The sequence below is a fragment of the Triturus cristatus genome, chromosome 5_1, assembly GCF_964204655.1.
Source record: "Triturus cristatus chromosome 5_1, aTriCri1.1, whole genome shotgun sequence".
Taxonomy (NCBI): Eukaryota; Metazoa; Chordata; class Amphibia; order Caudata; family Salamandridae; genus Triturus; species Triturus cristatus.
The window spans coordinates 443,916,026-443,930,295 of NC_140587.1; the positions used below are offsets into that span (position 1 = coordinate 443,916,026).

A 14,270-nucleotide genomic window follows, 5' to 3' on the forward strand; every position below is an offset into this window, starting at 1 on the left:
AAACATACATACATATATAACTATATACACACCTGCATACATAGACACACACATACGTATGTACTTACATACGTACATATTTACTTACACACATGTTCATACATACAAACGTATATTGATACGTACATACATACATTCACACATACGTATATAGATACATACGTCGATGCATACAGCTGTACATTATACATACATACGGGCATACAAGCGTAGACTGCTGCTAACCTCGCATTTTCACCTCTGGCTCAGACCTCACGTGCACCCATACCATGCCTGGCCAAGCCAGGTCTAAAGCTGCGCAAACACCCAACAATTCATGGCACTGTGGCATTACCCATGCTCTGACCCTCGCCCTCAGGCCCGTGATGAGGCTGTGATAATATACACATGCATTGAGTATATACATCACAGGAGCGGCACGTGCGATGTTCCTTCCCATGGATTCAGGCGTCCAAAGGCTGTGGTAACACCTGGTGCATTGATTCTATGCCACCGCTAGCCGGAGCTGTGCTGTGAGTTATGTAGGGCACTCCTGCTTGTGGAATGACGGGGACATACATACATTCACACATACGTATATAGATACATACGTAGATGCATACAGCTGTACATTATACATACATACGGGCATACAAGCGTAGACTGCTGCTAACCTCGCATTTTCACCTCTGGCTCAGACCTCACGTGCACCCATACCATGCCTGGCCAAGCCAGGTCTAAAGCTGCGCAAACACCCAACAATTCATGGCACTGTGGCATTACCCATGCTCTGACCCTCGTCCTCAGGCCCGTGATGAGGCTGTGATAATACACACATGCATTGAGTATATACATCACAGGAGCGGCACGTGCGATGTTCCTTCCCATGGATTCAGGCGTCCAAAGGCTGTGGTAACACCTGGTGCATTGATTCTATGCCACCGCTAGCCGGAGCTGTGCTGTGAGTTATGTAGGGCACTCCTGCTTGTGGAATGACGGGGACTGATAATGTTTACAGAGAGAGCTCTAATTTATAGGCAGACTAGTTTTATTACCATCCTTTTGTTGTTGATAATAGCAATACATTTTAAACAAGGAAGACAAAAGTAGCGTGTGTCTTCCCGTGGGCTCGAGCTCCCCGCGCGCTCCCAGATTGAAGTGTCACTTTAATCTCGCTAAACGCGGGCTTTGAAGCGGCAAGGGGCGGGGGAGTGCATTCCAGGCGGGGGAGCGGACCCTTTGAAGTAGGTGCACGCGCCAGTGGGCAGAAGCGCTTACCAAAAGTGGATTGGATGGCGGCACGATGCACGTAATTGTGCGCGTGCTCGCCAATGCAATCCACTTTTGGGAGCACTTTGAAATGCCCCTCTTACTAGAGTCTCGCATAGCAATTGTGTAAACGCAATAGCTAGGCGAGACCTAAAAATGGGTATGGTCGTATCAGTAACAGATGGCAATTGGGGAGGTGGGGGAGGATTAAGCAATGTAACGTTGTGACTGGTTGATGAAGCAGGGAAACTGGAGGTGATAAGGGAAGAGCTATATGTAGTGCTGCAAGCTAGGGAGATAGGAATATCCGTTTGTGTGTTGTATAGTGGGTTTGTTATTGCTGAGGCCCCCATTGGTAGAACTTGTGGCGAGTCTGTCTTTCGCCTGCGTATTGATATTGGTAATTTTGTCTCCTGCGGCCGCGTCCGCAATTCGTTCCTAAAAAACCAGTCGGTAAGAGTGGAGGTGGGGGAGGACGTCTAGGTGGGCCAGAACTTGTGACCTCCGAGCTATCTGAGTCCTCAATGGAGGTGTTAGATGAATCTGAAAAAGTGCTGACCTGGTTGTTGCGGTATCTACCCCAGTTCTTAGTTCTAGGGGGCTGGTAGGCAGTGTTGTAGAATGTGTCAGGTAAGTATGGGTATGGTTGGTTTCTATTGTAATTCTTAATATCTTTCTGGATTTTATTTATTGTCTTGTTCTGTTCAAAGGTATGGAAGGTTGCAATGGTAGTTTTTACTCTGTCTAGGAGACCTTTGGCGTCAGTGATGGTGGTATTGGCTAAGATAAGTTTTTCAAGTTCCGCTATCTCCTCTAATTCTTTTTTACTCTGTTCTATGGCCGTTTCAATGCCAAGCAAAATCCAGTGCCTGGAGCAGGTTGTGGCCAGATGGCTAAAGCCAGTGCGGAATTTGGGGTCCTGTGTAAAGATAGCAGGAACGTTGCGGATTTGTAATCCCAATGGTATGATATCGGATTTAAGGTACTCAGTCAGCATGCGAGCATGCAAGTCAGTACGAATTGGTTTCTTTTTGAGATTTTCTAGTTTCTCAAACAATATCCTAGAGTTATTGGGTGCTGAAGGGAGGGGGGGTAGAGGTATAGGATAATAGGGAGGGTCCACTAAGAATATTCTGGATATAGTCATCCGAATAGGAGGGGTCTCCCTGGAGGACATAATATGTAGATCAATTACACATTATAGAACACAAAAAAGGTGTTAGGTATTCATAAAATACACTCTCGCAATCCAGCGATTGCTCAATCGTAAAAAAAAACAGAAACAGGAGTAAACCTGTTAACCCAGCTGAGACCGTGTAGGTATAGTAGCAAAAAGACAATGTCTCAACTGGTAAATCATGTAAGGGAACCGTTAAGTATGAGAATTAATCATATCACCAGAGGCGCAACTAGAGTCAAATTTCGGGGGGGGCTAAGAAAAAATTTCGGGTTGGCTGATATTCTTCAAGTAAAAGGCAGAGCGGAGCTGCAGGGGCTCCAAGTAGGGGTGAAAACCATCAAAGCCTCATTAACAAGCAAAAGGTCTTTTAAAGACCTGTGAAGTACTCGGGCGCTGCTGTGTGTGTGCCTGGAAGCTGTCTCATCCTGGGCAGCCAACAAACACGACGGGGGGAGCTGAAGCCCTTTGTGTCCAATGGGAGTTGCGCGCCTGTATAGCACAGGAAGGGACAAGGGAGACCAAGAGGAGGATGAAGGGTTGTTATTTGTAGATAGAAGCACAAAAATAAAACTAATTTACAGTAACCATAACAACCATATGTGCACTGGGGGTGTAGTGGTGAGTGAACGGCGCAGTGACATAAATGTACAGGCAACAACGTGGAACGGCGAAGGACAGATAGACCATGAGGGTCGAACAAAAGTATGTACAAAGGAATTTACAGTCACAAACATAATTTCACCATTTATGAATGACCCTTTTTAAATGCCACAATTGGCGTTGTGGAGTCGACGGCATTTCGACCTCTTTAGCTTGAGGTCATCATCAGGACTATGGTTACGTGATCCAGAGGTACTTCTATAAGAACAGAAGGAAAGGAAAAGAAAAGGTTGGTCGTGGGACCCACGGAAACAATTGAATTCATAGGGAGGTAGGTGTGAAGATACCTGGAGTCAAGGGATGGTCCGAGGAAATGAAACACCCGGAACACGGTAACGTCAGGGTACTAAGGGATGTAGACTGTGATATAAATCTGGCCAAGTTTAAGAGAAAAGTGCTTAGATATCTAGGGAGGGCATAGAAGGATGTTGGTTTATAAATTGTGATTTTTTTACATTAATGTTAGGGTTAAGGATTTTAAGGAGAGATCAGATTCGCTGAGCAACCATTTTTGAATTAACTCAATGGGTGCCTTCAGCACTGGCGATCTCTTTTTGCATTTGAAATAATTGAATTTATTTTGGGCCACTTGTGCTTCCACCACTTGTTCTCAGCCAAAGATTGGGCTTTCTTCAACTTAGTGAACCATAGAGCCGAATGAGACTTAAGTCTGGTTATAAGAATAGTGGATTATGTCAGAGATAAAGGACTTACATAGTTGATCAAAGGAGCTGAAGGCCTCTGTGGAATTGTAGTGTTTCTCCAGTATAATGAAGTCAAGTGATTCAAGAGGCTCTAGTTCCTCATCTGACAGAGTGCAGAGTGAGTTTACTGCTTTTAAGATAGAGTAGATTGTCAAAAGAGCTACTTACTGTAATGGAGGGACCCATGACCTCAAAAGAGATCATAGAGTGGTCTAACCACACACAGGGCTGATTATTCTTAATTGCAATAAGAGGGATCCTCGTAAAAATGGGATCTAAGATGCAGCCTCATATGTGGAAGGTAGCCGTTATCAATCAAGAGAAAGGCCAGCCAGAAGAGTCCTTGCTTGAGTATCCAGTATAATTTTTAAGCACAATATAAAGTCTTCTAATACCACCCAAGTAGGGTACCTAGAAGTCAGGGTTCATAAGGTACCCTATAGGGAGTAAACAGATTTAAGATTTTCCCTGGAGAAAGGTAAAAATTAATACAGGTAGATGCAAATTTAGGAGCGAGTGTCAGAGTGAACAGGAGGCATTGAAATCCGGAAAATATTCAAGAGATATAAATAATATAAGTAAAGATTGACTATAAACCATCATCATCTCACTCCTTTTTCCAAAAGATCCATCTTGATGGAGTATGTGGTCCCTTACTGAAACCAAAAGAGCAAGAAAGGTTCTGAATCAGAGACAAGTTCTCAATGGGCAAAAAAGATCTAATTAGTCAAAAGATGCACTAGTTCTTGACACTGTCTAACTGCAGACCTTGTGTTAAATAATGTAACATTAAGGCTATGCTGATGAAGAGGATTCGAAAGTCCTACACAATTCAGTTTGGGAATAACCTGGTGTGGTTTACGTTGGAGAAATTCCAGCCAATCTAGTAGGGCCAATGTGTTATATCGTAGAGGACGGTGATCAAGTGGATATGACTTGCCCAATGGGGTTTACCAACGACAATACATCTAGATTGAGTGAAATGGGTAGTAAAAAGTTATTGAAGCACAAGCAGCACCTTGGCAAAAAAAACAGCACACAGCACTTTGCCCTTAGCCTCTGCCCTCTGCTGCAAGGCTAGCGCTGCACAGCTGGAAGGCACCTTCCTTGCATTTTAACGTACACTAGTTCAATGACTAATTAGAAGCATACAGTTGAGGCTGCACAAAGACGTGTTAGCTTTCTTGGCTAGTTTCAAAGAAGGAAAAGACACAGCAGTGCTGAGTATCCCTGGGAGCATATCACTCCCTCAGTGTCCTGTTCAAGGGAAGCAGCAATGTAGTAGATGGCCTGTCATGTGCCAGGCATTCTTTAAGGTCAGCACACTTCATAAGTCGGGAGGTTTTATCTGCTTGCTGGAGCATGAGTGACGGGTCAGGGGCGCTGGCCTCTCCTTCCCAGATGAGAGCGACAACAGATCTTGCTGGCTCAGAAGTTTTAGAGCAGAAAAGGGCACAGTCGAAGTGAGTGTTCCAGGAAATATTTTTCTTTCTCAGTGTTCAGTGCAGGCATGGCAGCAATGTACAATGATTATATTTGCAATCGATACTTAATTTATTACGCAGCAAAAGTATTATTGATAGGACAGTTATTTTTGTAGTGGTGTTCTTCCTTTGCGTATAAATACTGGAAACATAACCAATTAGTGCTCTGAGAAAGAGATATTAGATATCACAAAATGTGTAGGCAGAATCAAATTAGAAATTAATAATTTTTGTACCTTTATTGAAGAAACATGGAAATGCAAAAAGTCTTTGATCATCTTTTCCTGATAAATATACAAGAATAAAAATAAGTCTTACGCGCCTCCAAATGTCAGTCTGATAATACCTGTTGCAACTGGAACCTGACAGACTAGAAATTGTATCCAATTCCAGGCAATCAGAAAATGGTCTTTAATAGATAGGGCTATATCTTTAATAGGAAAACTCATAACAAATATTTGGAACATTTAGTTCTAAGACTTTGTCATGGAATTGTTTGATCTTACTAAACGGTGGCATTAAACACCTGTAGTGATATTTAACAGGGTTCGTGTACAAAAATTTCTATTTTACATGTTCATGTTTAAACTTCAAATTTTTTTAGACAAGGGACTTTTAGCCTGCTTTGCACGTATAGAACGCTCTCAGACAGTGTTCTGCTTCCAAGTACATTTCTTCGTAAGCATTTTGTCACAAAACTGTACATATGTTCTTCCAGGATAAAGTACACTAAGAACGCTGCGCTTGCGTCTTGTTGCTGTCCATTCAGAGACAGCTCTGAGTCGGGAATACAAACAATGAATTGCCGAGGACCTCAGGCACAGTGCGAACGGGGCAGGTTTTATTATATAAACTGCTTCTGACATTTAGTTCGGCAGAGGAGCACTTTCAAGGAATACCCTGGACATTCGCCCATGACTGATTTCCAGCCCTGCTGCTTTCTATCACCATCCTGCAAAGGATGGAGGCTTGTCACACACCAGGATGGCTTCCTGATACATCACTCATACAGGTAAATGAGGAGCTAAGCTACTCCAAGAGATCTGACAGAATGCACACCATATTATGCTCTCTAGCATAGTTAGACTTAGGTATGGTTATTAGTATGATATATATTCATATTATCACTGCAACATGCATTGGTTGAACTATTTATCTTTTTCACCATTCTTGTAATGCTGGTAACAATGGAATCCAATTGCTTATTTCATTAGTCCGGGTGGTGGCCAACAGAGAAGTGGCCAAGAACTGGGGTGCACCAGAGGTACCCTCAATACAAGAATGGCAGAGGGGGATGGACCTCTACATGGTGATCGAAAAAGTGACATATAGTGGTTGAGGCTGTCCCTGCAAGTTTTACAAGGTATGGGGATGGTGGAGGACTCACTATGGAATGGGGTCCCTGGAGGGAGACTTTGGGGTGACACCAGGTCAGACTCCTGAACAGAGGTAATGGCTATGGGACTGGTCAGCATTGTCTATCAAGCATTGCTGCTTTATATGATGTGCTGGTGTGTCCTAAGAAGTACGTTAAACACCCTACTGCAGCATTGTACAATATTGTCAGAGTTCTATTGACACTAAGGTATGTAGTGAATGACTGTAGTGCCTTCGTTGATTTATGTATCTATATGAAACCTGAAAAAATAAAAATATATTTGAGAAAAAAAATCTAATTGCTTCAATAAATATTTGAAAAGCCAATTTGTGTATTTCTTGTGTCTCCCTTTGGGCACGCCTAAAGTAATGACAAAAGCTTAGATCTGTTTCCACGAATTCCTTGGTAGGGTGATCAGAGTGGTCATGTTCTGAGGTTGCAGATACCATCAGGTTTAGGGCTCCAGATGGTGCACTGTGAGCTAGTCAGGAATTGGGCTAACATATTCTGATAGTATGAGTGCACTCAGTCTCCCATACCCTAAAGTTAATGCCGTCTAAACGCACACTGTTACTTTATTAGTAAGAACCATACAACACCAACATAAACAAAAATACAGAAATGTGAGATAAATATGACTACTTACCTCTCTATATAACATAGTGCCTATAAGCGAGGGCACTATGAAGCTCAGAAGGACAGCCTGTCAAAACAAAAAAAATACAAGATTGTTAAAAATATTTCCACAAGAACTTAATCGTCACAGCATCTTTATCAAAACATTAACTGCAACAATAGTACTCCCAATATTTTAGAAATTTTGAGTCATCATCATTAAATACCATTTAGAATGATCGTCTAGGCACCTTCAATATTAGTTTACTAACTACTGACCAAGGTAATGGTTAAAGAAGGAAGAGTTACTTATCTGTAATCATCGTTCTCTTCCATGGGAATCCTCATCAAAGTTATAAAAACTAAATTGCCCCACCCATGGGTGGGATCCTTTTCAGGGCAGAAGTGTGCTTAAATAAAGAAACAATATCTTTTTTTCAGTCTATTGGCAGGCTAAAATGGCCAAACTTCATTTATTGTTCATTTAAAAAAAAGAGAAGCTAATTAACTCAAGCAGTTACTACAGTAATTCATTAACTACTAATGCTTTTCTACCTACACTGTTGTATGTTTGGGGTACTGCAAGCCTTCACAACTTTCTTACCACAGAAGGTATCAAAGGTACCCATGGTTAATGCCAAAAAGTTGCTGTGCAAGAAAGTGTATTTTGTTTTCTAACAATTGCATCAAAAAAGATTTGTAGTGCTAAGATTACTAAACTGCCAGCTTTCAGGAACAAACAGAGCAGAAAGAAACCTTTTATTTCCATCAGTTTTTTGCATTTTTCTAAGTGGTAGTCCATTTTTGCTATTTTTGTGGTTTCAACCAACTTGCAGTTTGTGATGGAAACAGGTGTGAATCAGGAAAGCTATACATTTATCAGAACTTGCCAGAATTCAAAATTTGGACAGGGGTTATATTTGAAGCCACCTCATCCTTTCCCCAAAGAAACTAGTCGCTGAAATAAGAAATAATGGAAAATAGGAAAAAATAAAATAGCTGACAACATTTTCAACTATAATCTTTTGCAATGCGGGCAGATTTACAAAAGCGTCCAACAGAGCCTTCTGAGTGTAGTGATATATATATATATAATTATTTGTTGGCTGTCCAAAAACATGAAATACCCAGACCCAACAACTGAGCTGCAACAAACAATAATTCCTTGTGTACAGACCATGCACCAATGTATAAAGTAAAATATCATGAATGGAACATGGGCATGAAGGGGACCTAGGCATTTCTGAAATGTGGCCCATGCTCAAATGTACAAAGTAAAATATAATGAATGGAAAATGGGTACGAAGGAAACCAAGTCATTTTTTACTGATCCTAAATAAGGATTCTAGGAATAGTGGTTATTTCCTCAACTTAGATTTTGGGGCTAGCCATACTATTGTGGTTCAGAGGGCAAATTGATCTATGTGATCTTTCTTGCACACTGGCTTACACCAGGGAGCCAATAATGGAGAGAAGAACAAGTTACTTACCTTCGGTAACGATGTATCTGTAAGAGACATATGTTAGTTGTAGATTCCTTACCTTAGAATTTACCCTAGGCGTCAGTCTGGATCCAGAAATCTTTCTTTAGCAGTACCCCTGTGCGTCGGTAGGTGGCGTCAGTCGACTCCACGTCTGTCGTCAGCGTTGTGGTCACCGCAATGACGTTGCAGTGCCTCCTTAGACACCGCCCCTGCACGTTGACGTCAGTTCTGACACGACTTTCCACACCAGGAGTGCAGAACCATGCAAGTAACTGACCATTGGGTGTGCCACAACTAGGGCTCTGTATGGGTGTCCCTATCACTAGAAATTAGTTCGCAGAGCGGGGAGGATGGTTGGGTAGTGAGAAATCTACAACTAACATATGTCTCTTACAGATAAATCGTTACCAAAGGTAATTAACTTGTGCATCTGAAAGACAGTTAGTTGAAGATTCCTTACCTTAGAATAGATACCTCAGCAATACCATCCCCAGAGGAGAGTTCGCGGACCAAGTTCAGACAAGAAAGTCCTGGAGGACCGAACGGGTAAAACAGCCGTCCCTCTGGACTTGGCTGCCCAGTCAGTAATGTCTGTTAAACATGTGCAGAGATGCCCACGTTGCCGCCTGGTAGGATATCAAGGAGTGGGACTCCAAGTGCCAATGCAGTGGTTGCTGCCGTAGTCCTAGTGGAATGAGCACGCAATTCCACTGGAGGAGCCTTCTTAGCTAAAGCAGAGCAGATCTTTATACGAAGGACAACCCAGTGAGAGATGGTACGTTTAACAGCCCGACCTTTCTTGGCACCTTCATAGCCAATAAAGAGTTGATTATCCCCCCCCCCCGAAAATCTTTGGTGCTGTCAAGGTAGAATGACCGCGCGTGTTTAGGGTCCAGACGGTGGAGTCTCTCCTCCTCCTTGGAAGGGTGTGGAGTTGGGAAAAAGGTGGGCAAAGTGATAGATTGACCTACATGAAATGGTGTAACCACTTTAGGAAGAAACAAAGGCCTTGTTCGAAGCACAAACGGGGGCTTGGAAGACAGAGCTTACAGCTAGCTCACTCACCCTGCGAGCAAAGGTGATGACAACAATGAAGGCAGTTTTCAGAGTGAGGAGCCTGAGAGGACAGTTATGTGGAGGCTGGAAGTGAGCACACATACGGTATGTGAACACGATTCAAGTCCCACTGTGCCATTATTAAAGGAGATGGAGGAAATAGATGAGTAATGCCCTTAAAGGACCTAGTAACAATAGGAGACTTGAACAAGAATGGCTGATCTGGTAGCCGAAGAAAAGCAGAGATAGCTGCAAGATAACCTTTGAGAGTGCCCAGAGCTGGGCCAAAGAAAGTATATATAAAAGTACCTCTGAAAGAGGGGCAGAAAGGAATTCACAGCCTTTACTGTGCACCATGCCACAAACTTTTTCCATCTACAGGCGTACACCGATTTAGTGGAGGGACGCCTGGCTGCCAAGATGACATTACAGACTTCGGACCGAAGGCTGAAAGCTGTAAACTATCGCCACTCAATCTCCACGCAAGGAGGTGGAGACTGGACAGGTTCGGGAGGAGAACCGTCCTATGCTGCTGAGAAAGAAGATCCTCCCAAAGGGGCAGTCCGATTGGAGGATCGATGGCCATGCTCATAAGCTCAGGGTACCAGACTCTTTGTGCCCAGTCCGGAGCCACAAGAATAATTTGAGCCAGGTTGCGCTTGAGCTTCTTGAGCACTCAGGGCAGAAGTGGTACAGGAGGCTGCAGTTCAACTTGCGATGAAAAGCGTCACAGAGCAAGTGCCGCTTTGGAAACTCCTATGTGCAAAACTGCTGACAGAGCGCACTCTCTTCGGTGGCGAATAGATCTAACCAAGGCTCTCCTCACAGCTGAAAGAGACCTTGACCCACCTCCGAATGAAGACGCCATTCGTGATCGACAATCAATCAATCAGGTGTTTGTTAAGCGCGACTACTCACCCGTAAGGGTCTCAAGGCGCTGGGGAGTGAGGGGGGTTGCAGGTTCCAGTCCATCAAGGAGGGGGGTCTGTCGAAGAGCCAGGTTTTGAGGTTTCTTGCAAAGATGGGGAGCGATGTTGTCCGTCTGAGGTGGAGCGGAAGGTCGTTCCAGGCTCTGGCCGCGCGGGAGGAGAAGGAGCGGCCTCCCGATCTGGTCTTTCTGGTACAGGGGACCACGGCGTAGGAGAGCTGGGCCGATTGTAGGGTTCTTTGGGGTGCGTGGAATTTGAGTCTGCTGTTCAGGTATGCTGGTCCGGTGTCGTGGAGGGCCTTGTGAGCGTGGGTTAGCATCTTGAAGGTGACTCTAGCTTCGATGGGGAGCCAGTGGAGTGTGAGCAGGTGCTGGGAGATGGGGCAGTGTCTTGGCAGGTTGAGGACCAGTCTTGTAGTGGCGTTTTAGATGTTCTGCAGCTTGCAGGTGAGGTTTTTGTTTATTCCGGCATAGAGTGCATTGCGCTAGTCGAGCTTGCTGGTGACCAGGGCGTGAGTTAGTCCGCCCTGGCATTCAAAGAACCCGCCAGGTGTTGAACCACCAGGGTCAGGCCCTTATGTTCAAGCCATGTCCAGAGGCGAAAAGTCTCCTGACAAAATGTCCACGACCCCACCCCGCCCTGTTTGTTGCAGTACCACATGGCAGTGGTGTTATCTGTGAATACCTGCACCACTTTCCCTTTGAGAGAGGGAATGAATGCTTTCAGTGCCAGTCGGATCGCCCGGAGCTCCAGGTTGATATGGATCCTAGACTCCGCCGGAAATCAGACGCCTCTGATCTCTGCCTCTCCCAAATGGCCGCACCATCCCAGGAGTGACGCATCTGTCACCACCATTAGAAGTGGTTGGGGAAGGGAGAGGGATCTGCCTCTGACCCAATCTTGGTTTGTTAGCCACCACTGCAGTTGTCGTGCAGTTCCCTCTGAAATCTGAATGGAAACAGAAAGATTACCCGGATGTTGCGTCCACTGGAGATACAGGTCCCAATGCAGAGCCAGCATATGCCATCTGGCATGATCCACTAGCAGGATGCAATGAGGCCCAGAAGCCTCAAAGTCATTTTAACCAAAATCCAGGGATAGAGGCTGAAACACTGGTATCATAGCCTGAATATCCTGGACTCACTGCTCGGGGGGATAGGCCCGAAACTGCACTGTGTCCAGAACAGCTCAGATGAAAGGGAGCGACAGAGGGAGTCAGGTGTGACTTCGACCCATTTATAGTGAACCCCCAGCGAGTACAGGAGGTCTGCCATAGTCTGGAAGTGGGAGAAGACAGCCTGGGGTGAGCCTGCCTTCAACAGCCAGTCGTCTAGATAGGGAAAGACTGGAAACCCTGATCTGCGCAGATGAGCTGCGACCGCTGCCATCACCTTTGTGAACACCCGAGGTGCACTGGTAAGGCCAAAGGGGAGCACAATGAACTGAAAGTGCTTGTGGCCCACTGTGAACCGTAGATAGTGTCAGTGGGGTGGCAAGAGAGGAATATGGAACTAAGCATCCTGCAGGTCCATCGCCACCATCCTGTCTCCGGGGTCGAGGGAAAAACAGGACCTGGGCCAACATGAGCATCTTGAACTTCTCCTTCCAGAGGAAGTGGTTGAGGGCCCTGAGGTCTAGAATAGGACGCATGCCTTTGTCCTTCCTGGGCACCAGAAAGTAGCGGGAATAGCAGTTCACAACCTACTTCTGGTGCAGAGACCCTCTCTGTAGATACCTTGGGCAAGAGAGCTGAGACTTCCTGTCCGACAAGTGCCAAATGATCCTCCGATATGAGTTCGTAAGACGGTGGCATGGAGGGAGGAGTAGTCTCGAAGGGGAGAGAGTATCCCCTTCGGACGTTTGCAGAAACCACCTGTCCGACGTGATGGATTGGCAGATGAGGTGGTGATGGCGAATCCTGCCTCCAACTGGCCGTTGATGTGCCTGAAACCTCAGACTAGGAAGGTTTGGAGGCTGTGGTGGGGAGGAAGAGTGGACTGGCCCGCCCGCTGGGTCCCAGACCTACGAGGTTGTTGGGTCCCACATCCGCTGCCACACAGAGGCTGGGCAGCTTCTGTGAAACTGTGACTAGACTGGGCCAGATGTGGTTGGGACTGGAGTGAGTGAGAAGGCGCAGTGAGGCCCAAAGATCTGGCCGTAGCTCTAGAATCGTTAAAGCCCTCCAGCCCGAGACTGCTTTGTCGCCAAAAAGGCAACGGCCATCAAAAGGCATGCCCATCAAAGTTGACTGGACATCCCCAGATAAGCCAATATCCTCAACCAGGCGTAGCGCTTGAGGGCTACCGACGTGGCAATCGTTCTGCCTAGTAAGTCGGTGCTGTCCAGTCCACATCTAATGGCAAATTTGGCTGCTTCCCTCCCATCCGCAACTGCCTAGGGGAGAATGGCCTGAGCCTCCTCCGGACACTGAGGCAGCACCTGCGTGACCGTATCCCAGATGGTATGGGAGAAGCGGCCCAAGAGGCACGCAGTATTCACCCAGTGCCAAGCTGGAGGAAGTAAACACACGCTTCCCAAGGTGGTCCAGCTTCTTGGATTCCCTATCTGGAGGGGCAGAAGGGAATCCACCTTTAGAAGAAGAGGCTTGTACAACCAAGCTCTCAGGGGAAGGGTGTTGGGTCACCCAGGGCAGGGTGGTGGCAGCAGGCAATTGTCCTCTCCACTGGAGCCCCTGTACTGGGCTTGGATGAAGTGCCCAGGAGGACATCGGTGAGGGCCTCATTGAACGGCTTGGGAGAGTAAGCCACAGGCTGAAGCACCTATGTGAGGAGGTTAGTCCTGACTGCCACCAAAGAGAGCTCAAGGCCCAAGACCTCTGCTGCCTTTCTCACAACCACAGCATAGGACGCTCCCTCCTCCGTAGCCACGGTAGTGGGAGAAAGCAAACCAGTGTCTGGAGAGGTGCCCAGGTTCTCTCACCAGTCCATTTCTTCTAGCTGGTCAGTTAAAGGGTCCTGTGACCCCTCCCAGTCCTCATCAGCACCCTCTGGTCAGTAGGGAACACCAGGGATGAACCAGGGGAACAAAAGTACCCTCGGGCATCGGCCGACATCAGTCCGGCTCCTGGTTTAACGCGAGGATGAGGATGGGGACAGTGTTGGTTGGAGGGGTCGTCATCAAGATCGGCGCCGGGGAAGGTTGAGTAAGATTGGAATCGAAGGCCCAGGACCCCGGACTTGCTCCACGGGTCCCAAACACGAGGTGTAAGGGCTGGTAGAATTGCTTAAGTTGGGTAGGGAAGCAAAAGACACAATGGATGGACGGAATGCAGAACAAATCAAAACATTCAACCCCAGTCATGAGATCTGGGTTAAATCCATCATTCTTTGGCTCACCATGCCACCCCAGTTTAGACCTGGTCAAATGCAAATCAGCCTTGACCCTGTGCCTCACGGGAACAGTCCAGACCGAACTATCAAGTTAGGGCCTTCCTGGGTGGGAAACAAGCATCCAAGGACCGGTTTTGGGGCATCACCCCATACCAGCCAGTGTAGATTGAATCCAGTGGCAC

The 14,270-nt window shown here is 46.1% G+C and overlaps 1 protein-coding gene across 1 annotated transcript in view; it reads right to left on the reverse strand.

Annotated features, from left to right (window-relative positions):
• DPY19L4 (dpy-19 like 4) overlaps positions 1–14,270 on the reverse strand; it is a 554,933-nt gene that overhangs the window by 212,206 nt on the left and 328,457 nt on the right. Inside the window, exon 15 of the mRNA XM_085605236.1 lies at positions 7,301–7,357. Within this exon, the coding sequence (XP_085461362.1) occupies positions 7,301–7,357 (57 nt within the window). The remainder of the gene's footprint in view (positions 1–7,300; positions 7,358–14,270) is intronic.